The 16446-nt window shown below is 41.4% G+C and overlaps 1 protein-coding gene across 1 annotated transcript in view; it reads left to right on the top strand.

Annotated features, from left to right (window-relative positions):
- Positions 1-16446, top strand: part of sash1a (SAM and SH3 domain containing 1a) — a 167066-nt gene that overhangs the window by 119072 nt on the left and 31548 nt on the right. Inside the window, 1 exon segment of the mRNA XM_034202749.1 lies at positions 8758-8886. Coding sequence (XP_034058640.1) covers positions 8758-8886 — 129 coding nt within the window.

Genomic DNA, 16446 nt, shown 5'->3' with positions numbered 1-16446 from the left:
GTTGGAGGCTGCTAGAGACGAATTCGTACTGTTGAGTCGGTTGGATCTCAATGCAAACAGGAATTGAGTGAGAATATGGTATGTTACAGATTGCAAGATTAACCCTTTGCATGCGTGTGTTTTTTGTTTTGATTACTGATATGATTATATCTAGCGGTTGAGTATTCTAGTACTGCCATGCTACTTTGATTTCAATTGAACGAAGCTCAGTTCAGTTTTGCTGCTATCTTTCTCCAAGTTAGACATGAGGTGTTGCAGTGACCTCGAGCTGAGGAGATGTGTTGTCTGCTTTGTACACCTGTTGATAGCAGTATCAAACTACAAGCTGATTAGAGATGCTTTGCCCTGAAATTCACCTCAAAGTCTCTGAAATCCCATGCATATGCTTAGGCTTTTTTAGGAAATTAGACAAACTTTTTTTGCATATGAATCATTTAAGTTAAGTTTGATTACTCGCACAGTTTCAGCTATTGTTTACGAAATGTTGAGTGCCCAGTCCAGAGAGATTTACCTCTCCATACATGTTTGTGCCTTAAATGCTTGTAACTTTGGAGATGCTGTATATTGTAAACATGCTCTTTAGTTTGGCCACCAAAGCAGTCTGGATTACACAGGCCATGGGGTCTGATTGATCTCCCAAACAAAAGTGATGCAGCACTTCAAGTCTTTTTCAAGAAAAAAGGTGTTAATTGGGTTTAGTCTGGCCCTGAAGATGTGAATGGTGTTTAAATGCTAGCGTTGTGTGTCTGTGTGTGTCCATGTAGGAGGGGGAGGCTTTCCTGCCCTCTGACATCCCTGGCTCGGGCAATTTATCCAGATGTATTGCTCTTGAGGCAAATGTCTGCAAGGCTGTGCTCATCTTTGACAAACTTCCCCTTGAGCTGAAAAACACACAGACACAACAGCAACAACACACTTTTTACTCTTTTATTTACATTTGTCACATAAATCCTTCCCTATTATTTTATGGTCAATCCCATCATTCATGAGGATGTTTAAGCTTTTACTGGTTCAAGAATATAGATGAATGCATCCTTATCTTTTCCAACACGGCTGGAGTTCATTAACAAATTACCATAATTATTAAGCATCTAACTATCTTGCCGAAGAACCAATTACCATTCACTTAACGTGTCTAACTATCCTTCCAATAAACATCCTGCAGCACTCATCTGAAGGCATTTCATCAGCCAGCAGCCATAGCAAATCTCATATTGTTTCCAAATCTCTGACCTCATCTTTTGTTCAAATCTTGTTCTGGGTACTGTATCGCGGATCGTGTTCATTTATTGAGTCCTTGCTGGGCTTGGATAGCTGTGACCGTCTTATTTTCCTACAAAACTATTCTGGAAAGATTAGAAGTGTGAAAGTATGAAACCTAGAACTAACTGGTTGACAACCATAATAATGAATGATTTCATGTTGGTTGCTTTTGTCCGAAAGTCAATGGACAGGTGGTGATAAGTTGCTTGAATTGATAGCACCTTGTAGGCATTATTTATGAAAATAAAAAGTCACAAAAACTGCAGTCTCTTAAATTTCCCTCCTATATAATGAGCTTTATTTTTTGAACAATGCGCTCAGGCTCCTATTATTTTCAAGCACAAAAGCTCAAATGAAAATAGATTTGCTGTATATGTTTCTATAGCTCTATGACTTTCAATGGCTTTTGTTTTGCCTGGGAACCTATATAGGAAAGCCCTTTACATTTGGAATTGCCCCAAGCCTGTCTTTAACTTACTGTTGCAAATGTGTCTGGTCTTGGCTCCCCTCACATGAGAACAGGCCTGCATACATACAGATAGACATCCACACTGATAAAGATCTGGTCAACATGCTTACTATAATCTTGTTTTTTTAGTGATCATGTTTCAACACACATGCCAAACTCAATAACAACTCTTAAACACTTAATAAGCATTAAAACAACTATCAGCACGGAGTTAGTACATTTATTGTCTTCTACATTTCCGTCTTCGAAATAACTTTTGCCATGAAAATCAAACGGGCTGCCGTGTAACCATAAACAGCAGCCTGTTGTGGACGGTTTTTACCTAAGTAAGCCAGTAATTTATATGTGGTTGTAGCCGAGTAAATGGCACTTTATCTAATTAAGAGTCAAAGCCAGTTTATGACAGAGTTGCGCAGGAGCTATAGCTGTTCTAAGTGGTTGGATTTACAGATGTCTGAATGTGCTTCAAACCCACCTCACTTCTGGAGAAATGACAGGTTTTTCCTCAGGCCAGAACGTTCTTTAATGAATGTTATACGAGCCACATTAAAACTGCCTGACTGGAAACAGAAAATTCTGTATCAGCATAATGTGTTTTGAGGTGTGCATCTGTACAGACTTTATGAACTGGATTATACTTCCTCTTTCTCTATAAGAAAATGCTCATCCAGTTTTATCTTGAAAGGTAATCTTGAGCCTTGTGAAAATATTGTACTTGCCTGAAGGGAATCCTTCTCTGTTCGTAGAGAGTTTCACACAGCGTGGGTGGGAGTTTGTCCATTTAGAAAACACTTATGTACTACACTGTGCTTCATCTGTAAACCTAAGGATCGGATACTGCTCTCGAGACATGAATATTGATTGTGTCTGGGAAACATATGGTTGGATGAGGTGATCTCTATGTGCCTCCTCCCACATAGCACTTCATACAGAGTGGCAGCATATGCTCCAGTTCTCTGTGCCAATCTGCGGTTAGCTAGGCCACTTTATATCTTTGCCAATAATGTTCTAACACAGTCTATCATGGCTTAATTTTGTCTATTGTTGCCCTGGCCGACTCAGCTCACTCCTCCTCTCTGACTGATCTCCTTATTGAGGTCACACACAGAACTGACAGGTTTCCTCTTTTGGGATGGCAGAGCACTGTTCTGCCCAAGCCACGGATATCCTCAGGAAGCCCTCTAAAGGGGGTGAGCCGTGCCCCCTGCCCATACCTTCCTCGACAGTCATTCCCCTTTGGCTACCATGCCCTACACTTTATCTTTTAGTCAGACCACTACTAGCTCTGTTTGAGTAATTCTCCATTACAGACTAGTAGGCTTCATCCAATCATTTTCCGAACTCATGTGGGTTATGCTTTTTTTCTAAGTTTTTCCACATTTATCATGTCAGCTTTTCTTTATATTTCTCTTTCAGCTATGTTTTATATGAATAGTTAACAGTACAGCGGCACCAATAGTAGTAAAGGAAACTGGAACTAGATGGATAGAGGGATGGGTGGAGTAAAGAATGAATAACTTATTATTGCTTTCATAAGGAGTTGTTTGGGGACTGTTGGACAGGAGATCTCTCAGCGGGTTGGGTTTAAACTGATGTATCCATGACTCAGGATTCCTTTTTGTTCACTTTTTAATGTAACACAAGTACAAGGCAACATAATAAAACACGGTCTTGGCAATTTAAACCTGCCACACCTGTCTTGAGCTGTATGTGGCTGGTGAAAGTGATCATACGACTGAGGTACAAACATTATGTCAGATGCGCAGCCCGCTCATTGTTACAGGCCAGCACTGTAACAATGGTTAATACCATGTTCTCTACCGTTGAACACATTCAGGAATGTGTGGCCAAAGGATAGACCAGAACCAATGTGGCCTTTAGCCTTTTGGCATGTAGTTCTCTTTGCTCATAATAAACAAGTACTTTCTTTGAAAGAGACCTTGAATCATCTAACATGATGTGGAAAACGTCAATTGACTCTAACTTGATTGTGGAATTAGCTGTGCGCTGTGGCATGGATCCCTTAGCACACAGAGAGACCTAAGTTATCAGTGCTTTGCAGGCTGGCTGTGGAATTTTCGAATGACTTGTGAGATTGCTTTAGTGTAGTGCCATTCAGGCGCTCTGTCCTGATGAAATTGTCACTTCAGTTGTGGAACTCAGATTCTTGTAAATGTTTTTCTTTAGAACAAACGAAGGAACAACTTGCTACCTAACTGAGATTTTTTTGGGGGAAATGTGGTATGTCATGTCATTGCATCATAAACTGCTGAACATGATGTCTATGCTAGAAACAGCACTGTCTCTTTTGTTGAACTGATGCTGCTCACTGACTTACTGAATGTCCAAAGAGATACTTGTTGTAGAGGAAACTTCTGTGTAGCATGCAGTGGAGTCACCGACTCAGGAAGGAGACACGGGAAGAGTCGGAGCTTTGATGTCAAACCACTGTGATTTATTTGGAGTTGGTACCAGAGTATTCACATCACAAATCCAAGAGTCAGAGGTTCTGACTCCACGGTAGAGTTGCTACGTCAATTCTGGAGAGCCTCTCTCTTGCCAGCCCATCTAACTGGTTTTGCAGAGAGTAAACAACATATTTGAGGAGATAGCCTAAACAGTGTGGGAACACAGAGCTACTTGCCTCGGACACTTATGACCTCGAAGATTTTACCTTGGAGTCCACAAATACAGAGAAGGAAGTGTCCCAGTGTACCCACAACACAGACCATCTGTATCCCAGTATTGACCGGTCACAGAATGGGAACAATAACATTATTGGCTAAGCCGCCTGTGTCCTTAAAGAAGGTAAACAGACATCGAGGTTTGTCCTGTATGTTACTAATTGGCGTCTTATGATAATTATTTCCACAACACTTGTGGTAGTTTAGAATGCCAGGAATGTCGTGGCTAATTGATTAAGTCAGCGGAGGGTACTGGGTTTTCATGCTGTTTGCGTTCTAATATGTGCAACCATGCTGTCATTTGTAAACACATTCTGAAGTTAACTATGATTTGTTTTCCATAAGAGACAGGGGAAGAACTATGTTTATATATTGCTAATCTTATCCATTCCTACAATGCAATCTTAAATGAATATTGTGTAAAAAACTTGGTTATAGCTTCATACCACACATTTCTGAAATATTTATCGACTGTGGTGCAATACCAGTCATTTGTCTTTTGGTGGTCGAAGGCATGGCAGACACTAAGTGAGTGTTATCTAGTGGTGCACGATAATTATCGGCCCGATAATTATCGGTCCGATATTAGGAATTATGACGTCATCCCGATAAACCCGATACCAGTATTAATAGCCCCGATAATATACAATATATTTTTTGGGTGAAAAAAATACTGCGGTGTGGGTGGATTGGGATGAGGGGCGCTTGTTTTTTACTCGGCTCCTCCCGTTTTGCCAGTACTGTGGTATTAGTGGTTTAGGAAGAGGGGAGTTCTTCACAAATCCAGCGCTCCCTAACTCATGCCTGGCTGTGACGTAAATGGTGTGCGGCCGTGAAGCCAGGACAGTAAACAAACATGTCGCCGGTAGTATGGGACTATTTCAAAGTTTCAGAGTTAGATAGTTCGCTTGCTATTTGTATTAACAAATGCAATGCAGAAGTTCCACGAGGAGGGAAAAAGGCAACGAGCTATAATACTTCCAACCTGATTAGTCTCCTGAAACATCGCCATCGCTACGATGGTGTGTTAAAAGCGTATGAAGACGCCTGCGCTGCTAAACTAGCGGCGAATCCAAAGCCAGCTGCAAAGGCACCGGGGCTTTTACCTATCGACGAGGCTTTTAAAAAAGGCAAGAGGTTTGCCAGAGACGACCCCAGGGCTAAAACGATCTCTAACTTCATCATAGAAATGATGGCGCTTGACGAGAGTCAAAACTGTTCTTGGCTTTGTTTTGTTCATAGTAAATAAATGCTCATGTCATTTGCTCACTACTAGTCTTTTTTTTACCACCAGGTGTGCAAAAACTACAGGTACATTTAATATATATATATATATTATATTATTATCGGTATCGGTCTTGAGAAGCAGGAAGTTATCGGTATCGGTATCGGTTTCAAAAAACCAATATCGTGCATCCCTTACAGCTTTTGCACAGAATATGATTTTCTTCAGCAGTAGGAACATAATTGGCATGCAGCACAGGTTTGTTCACAGTCTGACCAATTGTAGCTGCAAATTGAGAGTAGCCATTTCCATAGAGCAGACAATTATATTTTACTTGAGCAGTAAATGACACACGCACACTCTTTACTGTAAATACACATAAACTCACTCACATATTTTCTTTGGTGTTGTTTTTCTGTTGAACTATTGTTGCTATTGTTCGAGTCAAACTGGGAGTTGGCCTCGCTCACATCCAGGGTGGAGAAGCAGTTACATCAGCTGAACTAGTGTTAGCCTCCATTTCATACATACTGTACCTCCATGAAAATGTAATTTATAATATTAAATAATATGTTTAAATTGAATATTGCTTTAAACGGTTATTTTGTAGCTTTATATGCTGACACAGAGACCCATATTCTTCCAAGATCAGATCATTTGTGGGAGGTTTAATACTTATCCTTACAATCAGTTAGAGGTGCAGACATATTTCTTCCATAACTCCAGATGTTTTATCCTCTTCTCACCCTACAGCTGCCCTTAGTCAGTATCCCACAAATCATCCCTTGTCCAGCCTCCCCTCCCACCCGCCTGCCCACATTTCCAAACTTGATGTGTGGAGCCCTGTCAGATCCCTCCATGCTCTTCCATGTTGACAGATTCTCTCTAATGAGTGGGAGAAACTATCACTCATCTTCTGACACTCGCAGTCAATCCAACATCCTGAGTTAATCGTTTGTTTTCCTTTCTTAACTCATTCCCCTAGCCGATTCTCCTCGAGGCATTTTCACTCTCAAGACTTGTTTTCACGTGACTTCTCGTAGTGGATACGAAACTGTGCATATGCCGTATCACTTTACAAGGTGGTTGTGTGGAGATGGGGTTTGAGGGTCAGCTGTGTTGAACCCCCATGTGCTCATGTCACTGGAGAACTAGAGGAATCCCAGTTATGTACAGACACTAGTAATGTTTGCACGCAAGGATGCATGCAATTACAGGGGCACATTAATATAAGATCAGCTAGATACATGCATCTCTACCTGTCCATAGCTAAGGGCTCAATATCCTCTCGGTAGTGGGGCCAGAAAAATGGCACGTTTGATTAAATAATTTTGCTTCTATGACCTAACTAATATTTAAAATCAACTGGAGAGTCCTTCAGTCAATCAAGAGTTGTCGTTATCTTAGGACTCAATCATTCTTATCTTCCGGATGTGGCAAAAAGCTCAGCACAATGGTTGTGTACAGTGATTAGAACATTTTGAGTTTTGTAATGACGGCATGCTTTCAGTCAATGTGAGGAATGGAGGGGATAGCATGTGTCCGCTCAGGGAGTGCTCCCACTGGGAATCTCAGTCATCTCAAACCATATGTCAGGCCAGAAACAGAAATTCTCAAGCAATTGTGTGTGGGAGTCAAGATCACAGCCAGCCAAACTAGGCTTTTGAGACATAACATGTGTGTTTGTGAGTGATATTGTGTTCAGTGCATCTGAAAGTGCCTTTTCATAACCCCATCACTGAGCTGTGTTGTTTATGATTGGTCTTCCTCAGTTTGTTTTGGTCCAATGTTTTTTAAATCTCCTGCATGTGTGTGTGTGCATGCTAATGTTGTTCACAGGGGCCTTTGCCCATGTGTGTCTGTGTGTGTGGCACTCACACTCACAGTGATCCATTCATTTGTGGCCTGGCACCCAGATAGGGGGTCTGCTTGAGAGGGACAGAGACTGAGAGAGACTGTTCGGACCCTGCACAGTGACTCAATGCTAGCTGTCTGCCTGGCACAGATTAGATCAACACTAATGAATATTCAACAGTTTACCATCACTGCCAGAATCTCCTACATCTTTACCAAAGTGAGAGCTGGTATTCTCCCCCACATTGTCCAAAAGAGAAGCTTCTTCTTAAGGACTTACATTGAAAAATAAATCAACTTTTCAGAATGTTTTGGTCTGATGAAAAATAACTAACTAGCTGGATAACGGCATCTACTATATCCAGGACCATTTGTTTTACTTAAGTCACAAACCAGACTGACCTCAGTTAACTTTGTGATCCTTCTTAATGATTTAAGCCCCTTGTGTTAAAAGTTTTGATTTTCAGAAACATTTTCATAGAACCTAGGTTTAAAATTGATATTCATGTTTCCATTAGTACCTGGAGGCCAGTCTTAACATTATATCCAAAATGTGTTCGGTTAGGTAAGATCTTTAATGTTTGGAGCACAGCTTCCTCTCCAATCCTAAACACATGTTCTCCACACAAAGACAGGAACTGTGCTGATCTAAACTATAGCTGACCGGAAAAGTGTGTTTGGTTTAGAGTTCAATGAATGTCTGAGGAGTTAAAGGGCATGCTTGATATATGCCTCGATAAAGACAAAACCAAGGATCAATTCACAGCTGGCCAAAGACACTGAATGGAACTTGATAAGAATGAACTACTGAACATATCTAGACCTTCAATTGAGGCGTATTTTAAGATTTTCTCTGTTTGTATGGAGTGTAGGAGTAGATTGGTGAATTGGAAAAAGCACACACTTATATACATGTGTGTTGATGAGTAATGATGTCTGTATCCCTGTGCCAACCCCAAGCCATGCCACTTGTAACCAAATGCAAGCCTGTAGGTACTTCTTATATGCCACTAATTGTAAGTGTATGTGACAGCGGTTTTAAAATGTGTGCTGTAAATGGAGGGATAGAGGGGGATGTGTTTATCACACAGTGCACTTACTTTTTACTGGAATCTGCTCTAGAGTGTAGAGCCTGCGTGAAAGACTGAACGATTGCATTTTTAGGACTTCATTAGTGTTTATGAAATATTTAAGTTTTTTTGACAAAAACAAGTAGTCATAGATCCCTGCCTAAACCCTTCCCTCTCTCTTCCTCTCTGCAGGATGGTTCTTTGGGCAACATAGATGACCTTGCCCAGGAGTACTCTGAGTACTACAACACCTGCTTCAGTGACGTCAGTGACCGCATGGAGGAGCTTCGCAAAAGACGAGTCTCCCAGGAGCTTGACATGGTAAAACTGCATGCACACAATAAAAAAACTTGTTTTGAGAAAACTGCAAATGGACAACATCGCTTTGGACGGATTGCATTTTTTTGTTAATAGTTTCTCCTAAATCCTTATTATTGGTTTAGTCCCAGATCTTTGCACAGTGTAATTTATTTCCACAGTGTTAACCAACAACTTGGCTAGAAACAACTGTAGCGGAACAAACATGAATGTGTGCTAAGGTTTAAGACTTTCCCCAAAGCCAGTATGCCTTTCTGAATATGAATGCTGTGGTGTTCTGGGGGTCCTTTGGGGGGGGGGATATAAGGGTCTTTCACAAGGATGTAGGGTAGTGGGGCACCCCTTTGGTTGCCATGCTGCAAACAAATGTCTAAAGGAATGTTGCTGGACAGAGGGCCTTCAAGCTTCAAGCAGAACACTATAGGTCCACAAATGCAAGAGTTGAGTGTTATGCTAACTTCATAATTACTCTATGACTTATTCATAGTGAATTATATTGACACTTGGTATTTGTAACCATTTCTAAAACATTTCAATACAGAAAACCCCACTTATTCTTAAAAGGCAGGCTCTACAACATTGATCTGCTTGAAAGAATGTCCATCCTAAATCAAATGAGGCAGTTTAGCGTCACAAATATAATAGAACTGCCTGAGGAAAAAAGGATTCAGTTCGCCCTTCAAAGATTTTGCTTCCGCTGATATCACTTTACCTCAGCCTTTCTTATTTTAGCCCCTGTCAAAATCTAATGTTCTCTGCTCATATATTTATGTCTGTCATTACTAGTTAAATAGGAGGCCTCTTCGTTTCGATGCAGCCATGTGGTTTTGGTTGGGTTGACAGGTATGGCTAGGATGAATAGCTGATTTATTGTGCCCATCCTTTAAAAGACTGCAGGCAGACATCCCATGTTCACAGTCTTCAGGAGTCATTCAAGGCAATTTCACTTGATAGTCCAATCACAGATGTCAAATTTTGTTCACAGTGCTTAACAATCTATGCAGCATAAATGTACTCTTGTATCTTTTGACCACCCCAACAAAGAAAACGGTTGCAGGATGGATGGCAAGTTATTATAAAAACATAGCGGTGTATATGTAGATATATTTTGCGTTTATAGGTTGTATGACCTCTCTCTGTGTGGCCGTTGAGTTTACATTAATAAGGATTACTTCTGGACATTTTATAGTTTGAAAGGGTTTTACCCTCGGGAGATAAAACAGGGGGAGAGGAAGCAAGATTAAGATTTTGCATCTTGAGTGTAAGAAGAGAGGATCAGAGCTGACTGGGCTCTGAGCCTGAAGCCCAGGACAGGAGGAGGATAAGGATGTGAACAGAGGAAGACGAAGGATGAGCGGATGAAGAGAAGGAGCGGAGAATGTAAGAGCCTGCAGCTGTCCCGCCACTCAGCAAAGTTTGGCACCAAAATATAGGAGGTGGAGGAGGAGGGAGAAAAAACATGAAGAAGGAATATGGGTCAGGCAACACCTTATTGAGGGCTCTCAAAAGGAAAGTATCAACCTACGTTATATGGATTGAACTTGGCCCTGCATTCCATTGCAGTCCTTTTCTAAAATTAGGTTTTGGGTATTTTCAAGTGTAAAGCAGCCTTTTCTATGTCAAAGATAAGAGTAGGTTGAGACGTGCCTGCTCTTAGGCAGTATTTTTCCACTGGACTTGATTTCTTCATGGATGGATAGGCTGTGGCACAGTATCTGTAAAAATAGAAGAAACATTTGAGACAGACAGAGCATGAGAGACCAAGGTGAAGTGAGAATAAGACCCGCCAAATGGAGAACCAGTCAGAAAGAGAGTACCGAATGACTCGTGAAATCAGAGGCCGCAAGCCAACGTCATGCAGCCTCTTCCCTTAGGAACAATCGCAGATGGTTAGAGAAGGTCACAGTGTCCAAGAGCCACTTTAATGGGGAGACATTTAGCAAGTTGCACTCCTGAGGGACTTGCCCTTTAGGGAGGGACCTGTCACTTGTAAAGGGTAAAGGAGGTGGGTGACGCAATCATATATCAACAAGACCTACTCCCTCGCCAGCCATTGTCTTTTTTCTAGCTCCAATTGTATAGGTCAGATCTGTCTTATTTTCGACGGACACTTCTAATGCCTACGTATATACACTTCCAAAATCACTTTTTGCATCACGAAGGAGTCTGTCCAGATAACGGGGGCAAAGTTCTCCTCAGCTTTTACCTCCTACTGGTCTTTACACTCAATATTAAGAATGAAAGAGATGATGGACAAGGGGGTAATGCCATAAGAGGGGAGTCTTAGTTTGACATATCACAAAGTCTACATATTTTTTCACTTAGCTGACACATTATGCAATTTTCTTTTTAAAGAATCCCACAAAAAAGCACCAGTATCTATCGGTTAACTGTGGTCAGCATAGAAAGGGAAAGAAGGAACTCAAAACTGTTTCTGTTCTTCAAAACTTACGAATATTGTCTCTTGAATTAAGTTTTTCTTTCTTTCGAATGTTAACTCTTCTTTTCGACTTGAGTTTTTGTTTCCTTTCTTAAGAAACTATCTTGCAACACTAACATTTTACAAAAATCTCCGGCGATTTCAAAATGTGTATTTGTTTTTACTTGCATAATGAGCCTGCCAGCTCTTGAGGGGCCTCTTAATTGACAAAGTGATAGCTGTCTGTTGTTGCAAACTGCTATTAGGAGGTGATGATCGAGGCTCTTTCAAGAGATGACTATCAATGTGCCCACTTCCTGGCTGGATTCTGCCGAGTTGTTCCTATCCATCTTCATGTTAGTTTTATAGCAGGGACACAAGGGGGTGAATAAACATCCCCTTAGCGAATGAGTCCTATGGATTAGCGCTACCATGCACAGTTTCCCAGCGCTCCTGTAGACAAGGAAAGTTTGCATGACTCTCTGGCACACTGATTTGGTGATACACAGAGCTTATTAGTGGAGGTGATCAGAAGTATTCAAAGAAAGCAAAGAGTTCAGCAACTTTGACAAAGCATGTTTTATCAAATGAATGGTCAAGCCAATTGAACAAATTGATCAATAGCTAGATCCATAACGAAAGTTTAATTGTATTGTTGTTTTCTTTCTTTGCCTATTTCTGCCACTGCAGGTGAAAACATGCCAAAACATGAACATAAAAGCGACAACAGAGGTTGCAGAAACTGGTCGGCAGTGTGAATTATTGTGTATAGCCTAAGGAAAAAACATCAAACAGAATATTAGCGTGTCTCTCAAACCACAGCTATGGAAAAGATGATGTAGATCAAATATAGATCAAGATAGACTATTTGGAATTTGTGGTTGTGGGGCAAAGTTTTAGACATTTCTACACGCTGTAAATCATAATTTATATTGCAACAGTATCTGTGGTTATTTCCCTGGGAGTAATGTTTAAGTTGTGGATAAACAACCAGGCCTTGAATATTGCATCCTTTGACGCTTTGGCCAAAATCCTTAGTAGTTGGTTTCACTGTTGGCTTCATAATTGAAACACTTTTGAAATGCCTCAGCTGGTGTCTGATTGATGTGCATGCCTCAGGAATGCTCTGTAATACTGTTTTCTCGCCTAGTAGCTTGATATTTGGGGGTCAAGATTATTTTGTTTAGCCATGAGGCGAGGAACAGTGTGGTTAATGTGCTAAGGCCTGCGTGAGGTTTAATCGTCAAACTGGGTCAGTTCAGCAGGGTTAAAACTACAGTGTAGAAGAAAGACAAACTGTTGTGAATTCTGCTGTATATTTTTCCTCTCCACCTTCAGGCTCTTGCCTAGAAAACATAGCAACTAATCATGCTCAAACGACAGCCTGTGTGCTATTAGATTACTCAGAAATGGTGTTGGAATTGCTCCATTATTGCCATAACCCTTGTTGAAAGCAAGTGGTATATTTGTAATTTATTGATGTATGATTTCAACACTGAGATTGTGACTGTCTCTCTTGGAATTTGTAATAACTCTGGTATTTGCCTTGAATAACCAGAGCAATGCTGATCCTCATGGCTTAGGAATGCTCCGTACTGTAGAAGTACAGGCCTGCAAGTATGCACTTACTGTACGCACACTCTCACACGCCTTTTTGGAAAGGAAGCAGGTAGAGGTGTTAAGTAACTCAGTACTGAGTGTGCTGAAGGATTTCTGTTTCTCGTAAACTCGTCCGTGTCGCAGCTCAGAGGTGGCACAGCAGCCTCTGGTTTATCCTGCTCACTAAGAAAATGTATTTCCTACTTGTGTGCCTGAAATGTAATGGCACTACATATTTGTTGGTCCAGTCAGTGTGCGTACAGTCCCTCTTTCTGTGAGATCTTCCAAATGAGCCGGTTCTGCAGGCTTGCATTGCGCCATACTTGTACTACACACCGCTAACGTCTTTTTGGACTTGCACCAGGCTCACCAGGTGGCGCCGGTCCCTCCACATGTGCAGTCCTACCTAGCAACTTCATACTCGCCCACCCAGACTTGCCAACCATGCCAGTTGGCGTACCTCCACTGAGCCACCTGGTCTCTCTAGCATAGCCGCATATCCGCTACTCTCGCCTCTGAGGTTGGCTTCAACTCCACTTTGGGAGCTTGTGTTTTTGGTGGGCATAGCTGACTTGTTTGGACAAAACTGCTGCTTTTTAACAACCATCCGCATTTCTATCCCTTCCCTCTCATTAACAGAATCTGGTGCTGCTGTAGCAAAGCAGAGTTTAGCTGTAGTTTCTGGGTTAATGATGGAAAGCAATGTAGTGCTTGGAAACTCCAGAAGCGTTTGATGCCCGCGTGTGTGGTAGGCTTGTGTCAGATGCTAGATCCCCTTTCTGCAGACATAGTGATCCTCATTAGCTCCATTACTGCTTTCATTTTAACTCAATTCAGTCATGCTTTAGCAATCAGGGCCTTGCGTTTGCAATGCGCTTGTACGTAAACACACACACAATCAGATTATTGAACACAAACAACCCTGTGGACATCTGTAGGGAAAACGCATGCACATTCACACGCAGAAGTGTCAATTCAGGGTAAGTAGAGCAGTATTTCAAGCTGATGCTGGTGAGTTCAAGTAGAGGATAGCATACCCCCTCCGGGAGAATATTGTGAGATCTAAGTCCCACATACAGATACTCCCTCAAACTGCATCGATTTGATATTCTCTTTTAGAGTCTGTGTCGGTTACGCCGGCACAGTCTTCACCGTTCACTTTTGCTTCTTCGTCGGAAATGCACAATTCTGAGAGAAAAAGTGTAACCTTGGGAAATCCCGCAGAAGTGCAGTTAAAGGCAAACGGGATGTAGGTTTTGTTTTGTTTGTTGCAGATATTCTCATCTTTTCGCCCTCTCGCCCCCTCCTTCCATGTCAGATGGCACGCACAGACGGGGAGTAAAGGGGAAAGCTTAGGAGGAGCAGGAGGAACAGAGAGCTGCTTTGTGTCTCTGGCTCCTAGGAGCTCTGACTGTGGAAGTGGAGGCGAGTTGAGTGTGTGTAGGTGCTCCTGGTTTGGGTATCTGTCTAAGTTTATGTATGTTGCTGTGTCTGGGCCTGTGCCTGGCAGGGTATTTTTCATGTGATGTGTGTTTGCAGGAAGTAAGCTGACAGTGGGACATTTTAAAAGAAACTTAACAACCAGTTGGCATGATGCCTGTAGTTTCCCATTTGGCAAGACTGGCATATCATTTCTGTCAGTGCACGTTGGAGAAGCCATCAAAGAGGATCTGATAGCAAAACCAATCTGCTGCTTCGTTTGTGAAATACTTTGACTGCTAGTGAGCACACACCTTGTTCCTTCTTTGTGGGTTTTTTTATGAGCACACCCACATTATTCCACACCATGCAGTTGTTTAAACAGAGATGGCTGCCAAAAGCTGTGCTTGTTTAAAGGGTACATGTGTTGTCTCTTTGTCTCACATACGCTCTCCCTCTGCAGAAAGAAAACACAGTTCAGTTCCATCCCAGATGTTCCTATATGCAGCCTGGCAATGCAATAAGAGCTAACCCTGTCGTCTGTAGGTCTGGTAGATGAGGATTTTATGATCTTAGAAAGATACCTGCTCTCTGACTTATGGGACTCGCCATACTCCCAGGGAAGGCCAAATAGTTTCAGAGCTTTCCCGACATTACCTGAGTTACTTTCCAAAGAAACATCCGGACCTGGGTTTCTGTGTTCTTGATTACTGCAACAGACAAATACATAAACAAGGCAAATAGACTAGGAGGACTTGTTGTGCTTAAGATAACATTAAAGATAAAGCCAGTCACACTGTCTCGCTGGCATCTTGACTGTCTGCCATAAATTGGATACTGTTGGGATAAGTATAGGGTTCAGGCTAATTGTGAGGCTTTTAGCCTACTCAGCACTGCTCTTATGACCTACAGGCTACAGACTCTCAAAGAGCTCTTAAAAGAGGTTAAGTCACTCAAGTCCCTTAACTATTATTCACTCACTGACTCATGCTTAGAGGGTTTGTGTGTGGAATGATTGTACCCCCTCACCCAGAGCCCGGTTGAAGAAGGTTAAACTACAGGTCACTCTGATAAGGAAGCATGACATAGGAAAGGTACAATGGGATTATTCAAGATACAGTTTCCTGTGACTGTTATCCTGTAATATAATATCTGGGTGTGGGGATACATGATGCGCATTTCCCAGAAACAACCTATTTCCTATACTCTCTATTTGGGAAACTCCAGGTTTAACTTTTTGTTGTTGTGGCAGCAACCGCACGTTCCATGTTGTGATTTTTTCAACCAGTTTTTTTTTATCTTACCTACTTCGCTGATCTCTTTTATCTTTGCATTCTGACCCTTCAATATGATAACTAGTTAAAATGCCACTTTGGCTGCCAAGGCTTATGACTAGTATTTAAACTATGTCCGTCCGTACAGAATGAGGAAATTCACTACAACTCTAATCGTAAGCTGGCATGAGAAAAAGTATTCCAGTATTCCTCCCCCCTGAAAAAAAGAATTTATGAGAACATGTCCCTCGAGTATTGATAACACAGTGAGGGGTTTACCATGTTTAGCAACAGTTTTAAAGAGGAACAGGATAAGAATAGATAAAGTCATGTTAGTGCCTGTCTGTGAGATGTTTTCTATTAAGTTTCCATCTGCTAAAACATTAAGTAAGACAGAAAGTAGAAACAGGAACTCTTAGTTATATTTGCTCTTCTCATAGGGAAAGCTCACCACAAAGGTCCTCACAAAAGCTGTCCTTTAGTACAACTTGAACTTAATCATCTTTATGAATAACCACCTTTGTCAGCATTCTCATTCCATAAATATACATACATATGCTAATATTTACAATCCTGACATATTCTATTTTAATTTCCTTTTAAAAATATATTTGCTCTTGAATTGCCTCCTCCTGGTATCTCGGGATAAACCAATCTAATAATAAGGGATTGTGTATCCTTGTTTACTCTCATTGCTCATGCCAGAAGGATTCTCGCCACATGGAGGGTAAAGCCACATACAGTATTTCTCATTGTGCAGTGAGTAAGGAAAGGACCGCTAGAAATTCACAATGTAGAAATAATTATAACCTCAAGGTTAAAAATGCAATCCCTGCTCCACATTTTGAAAAT

Source organism: Gymnodraco acuticeps, unplaced genomic scaffold, assembly GCF_902827175.1.
Source record: "Gymnodraco acuticeps unplaced genomic scaffold, fGymAcu1.1, whole genome shotgun sequence".
Classification (NCBI taxonomy): Eukaryota; Metazoa; Chordata; class Actinopteri; order Perciformes; family Bathydraconidae; genus Gymnodraco; species Gymnodraco acuticeps.
This window is presented reverse-complemented; position numbering and strand designations above follow the sequence as displayed.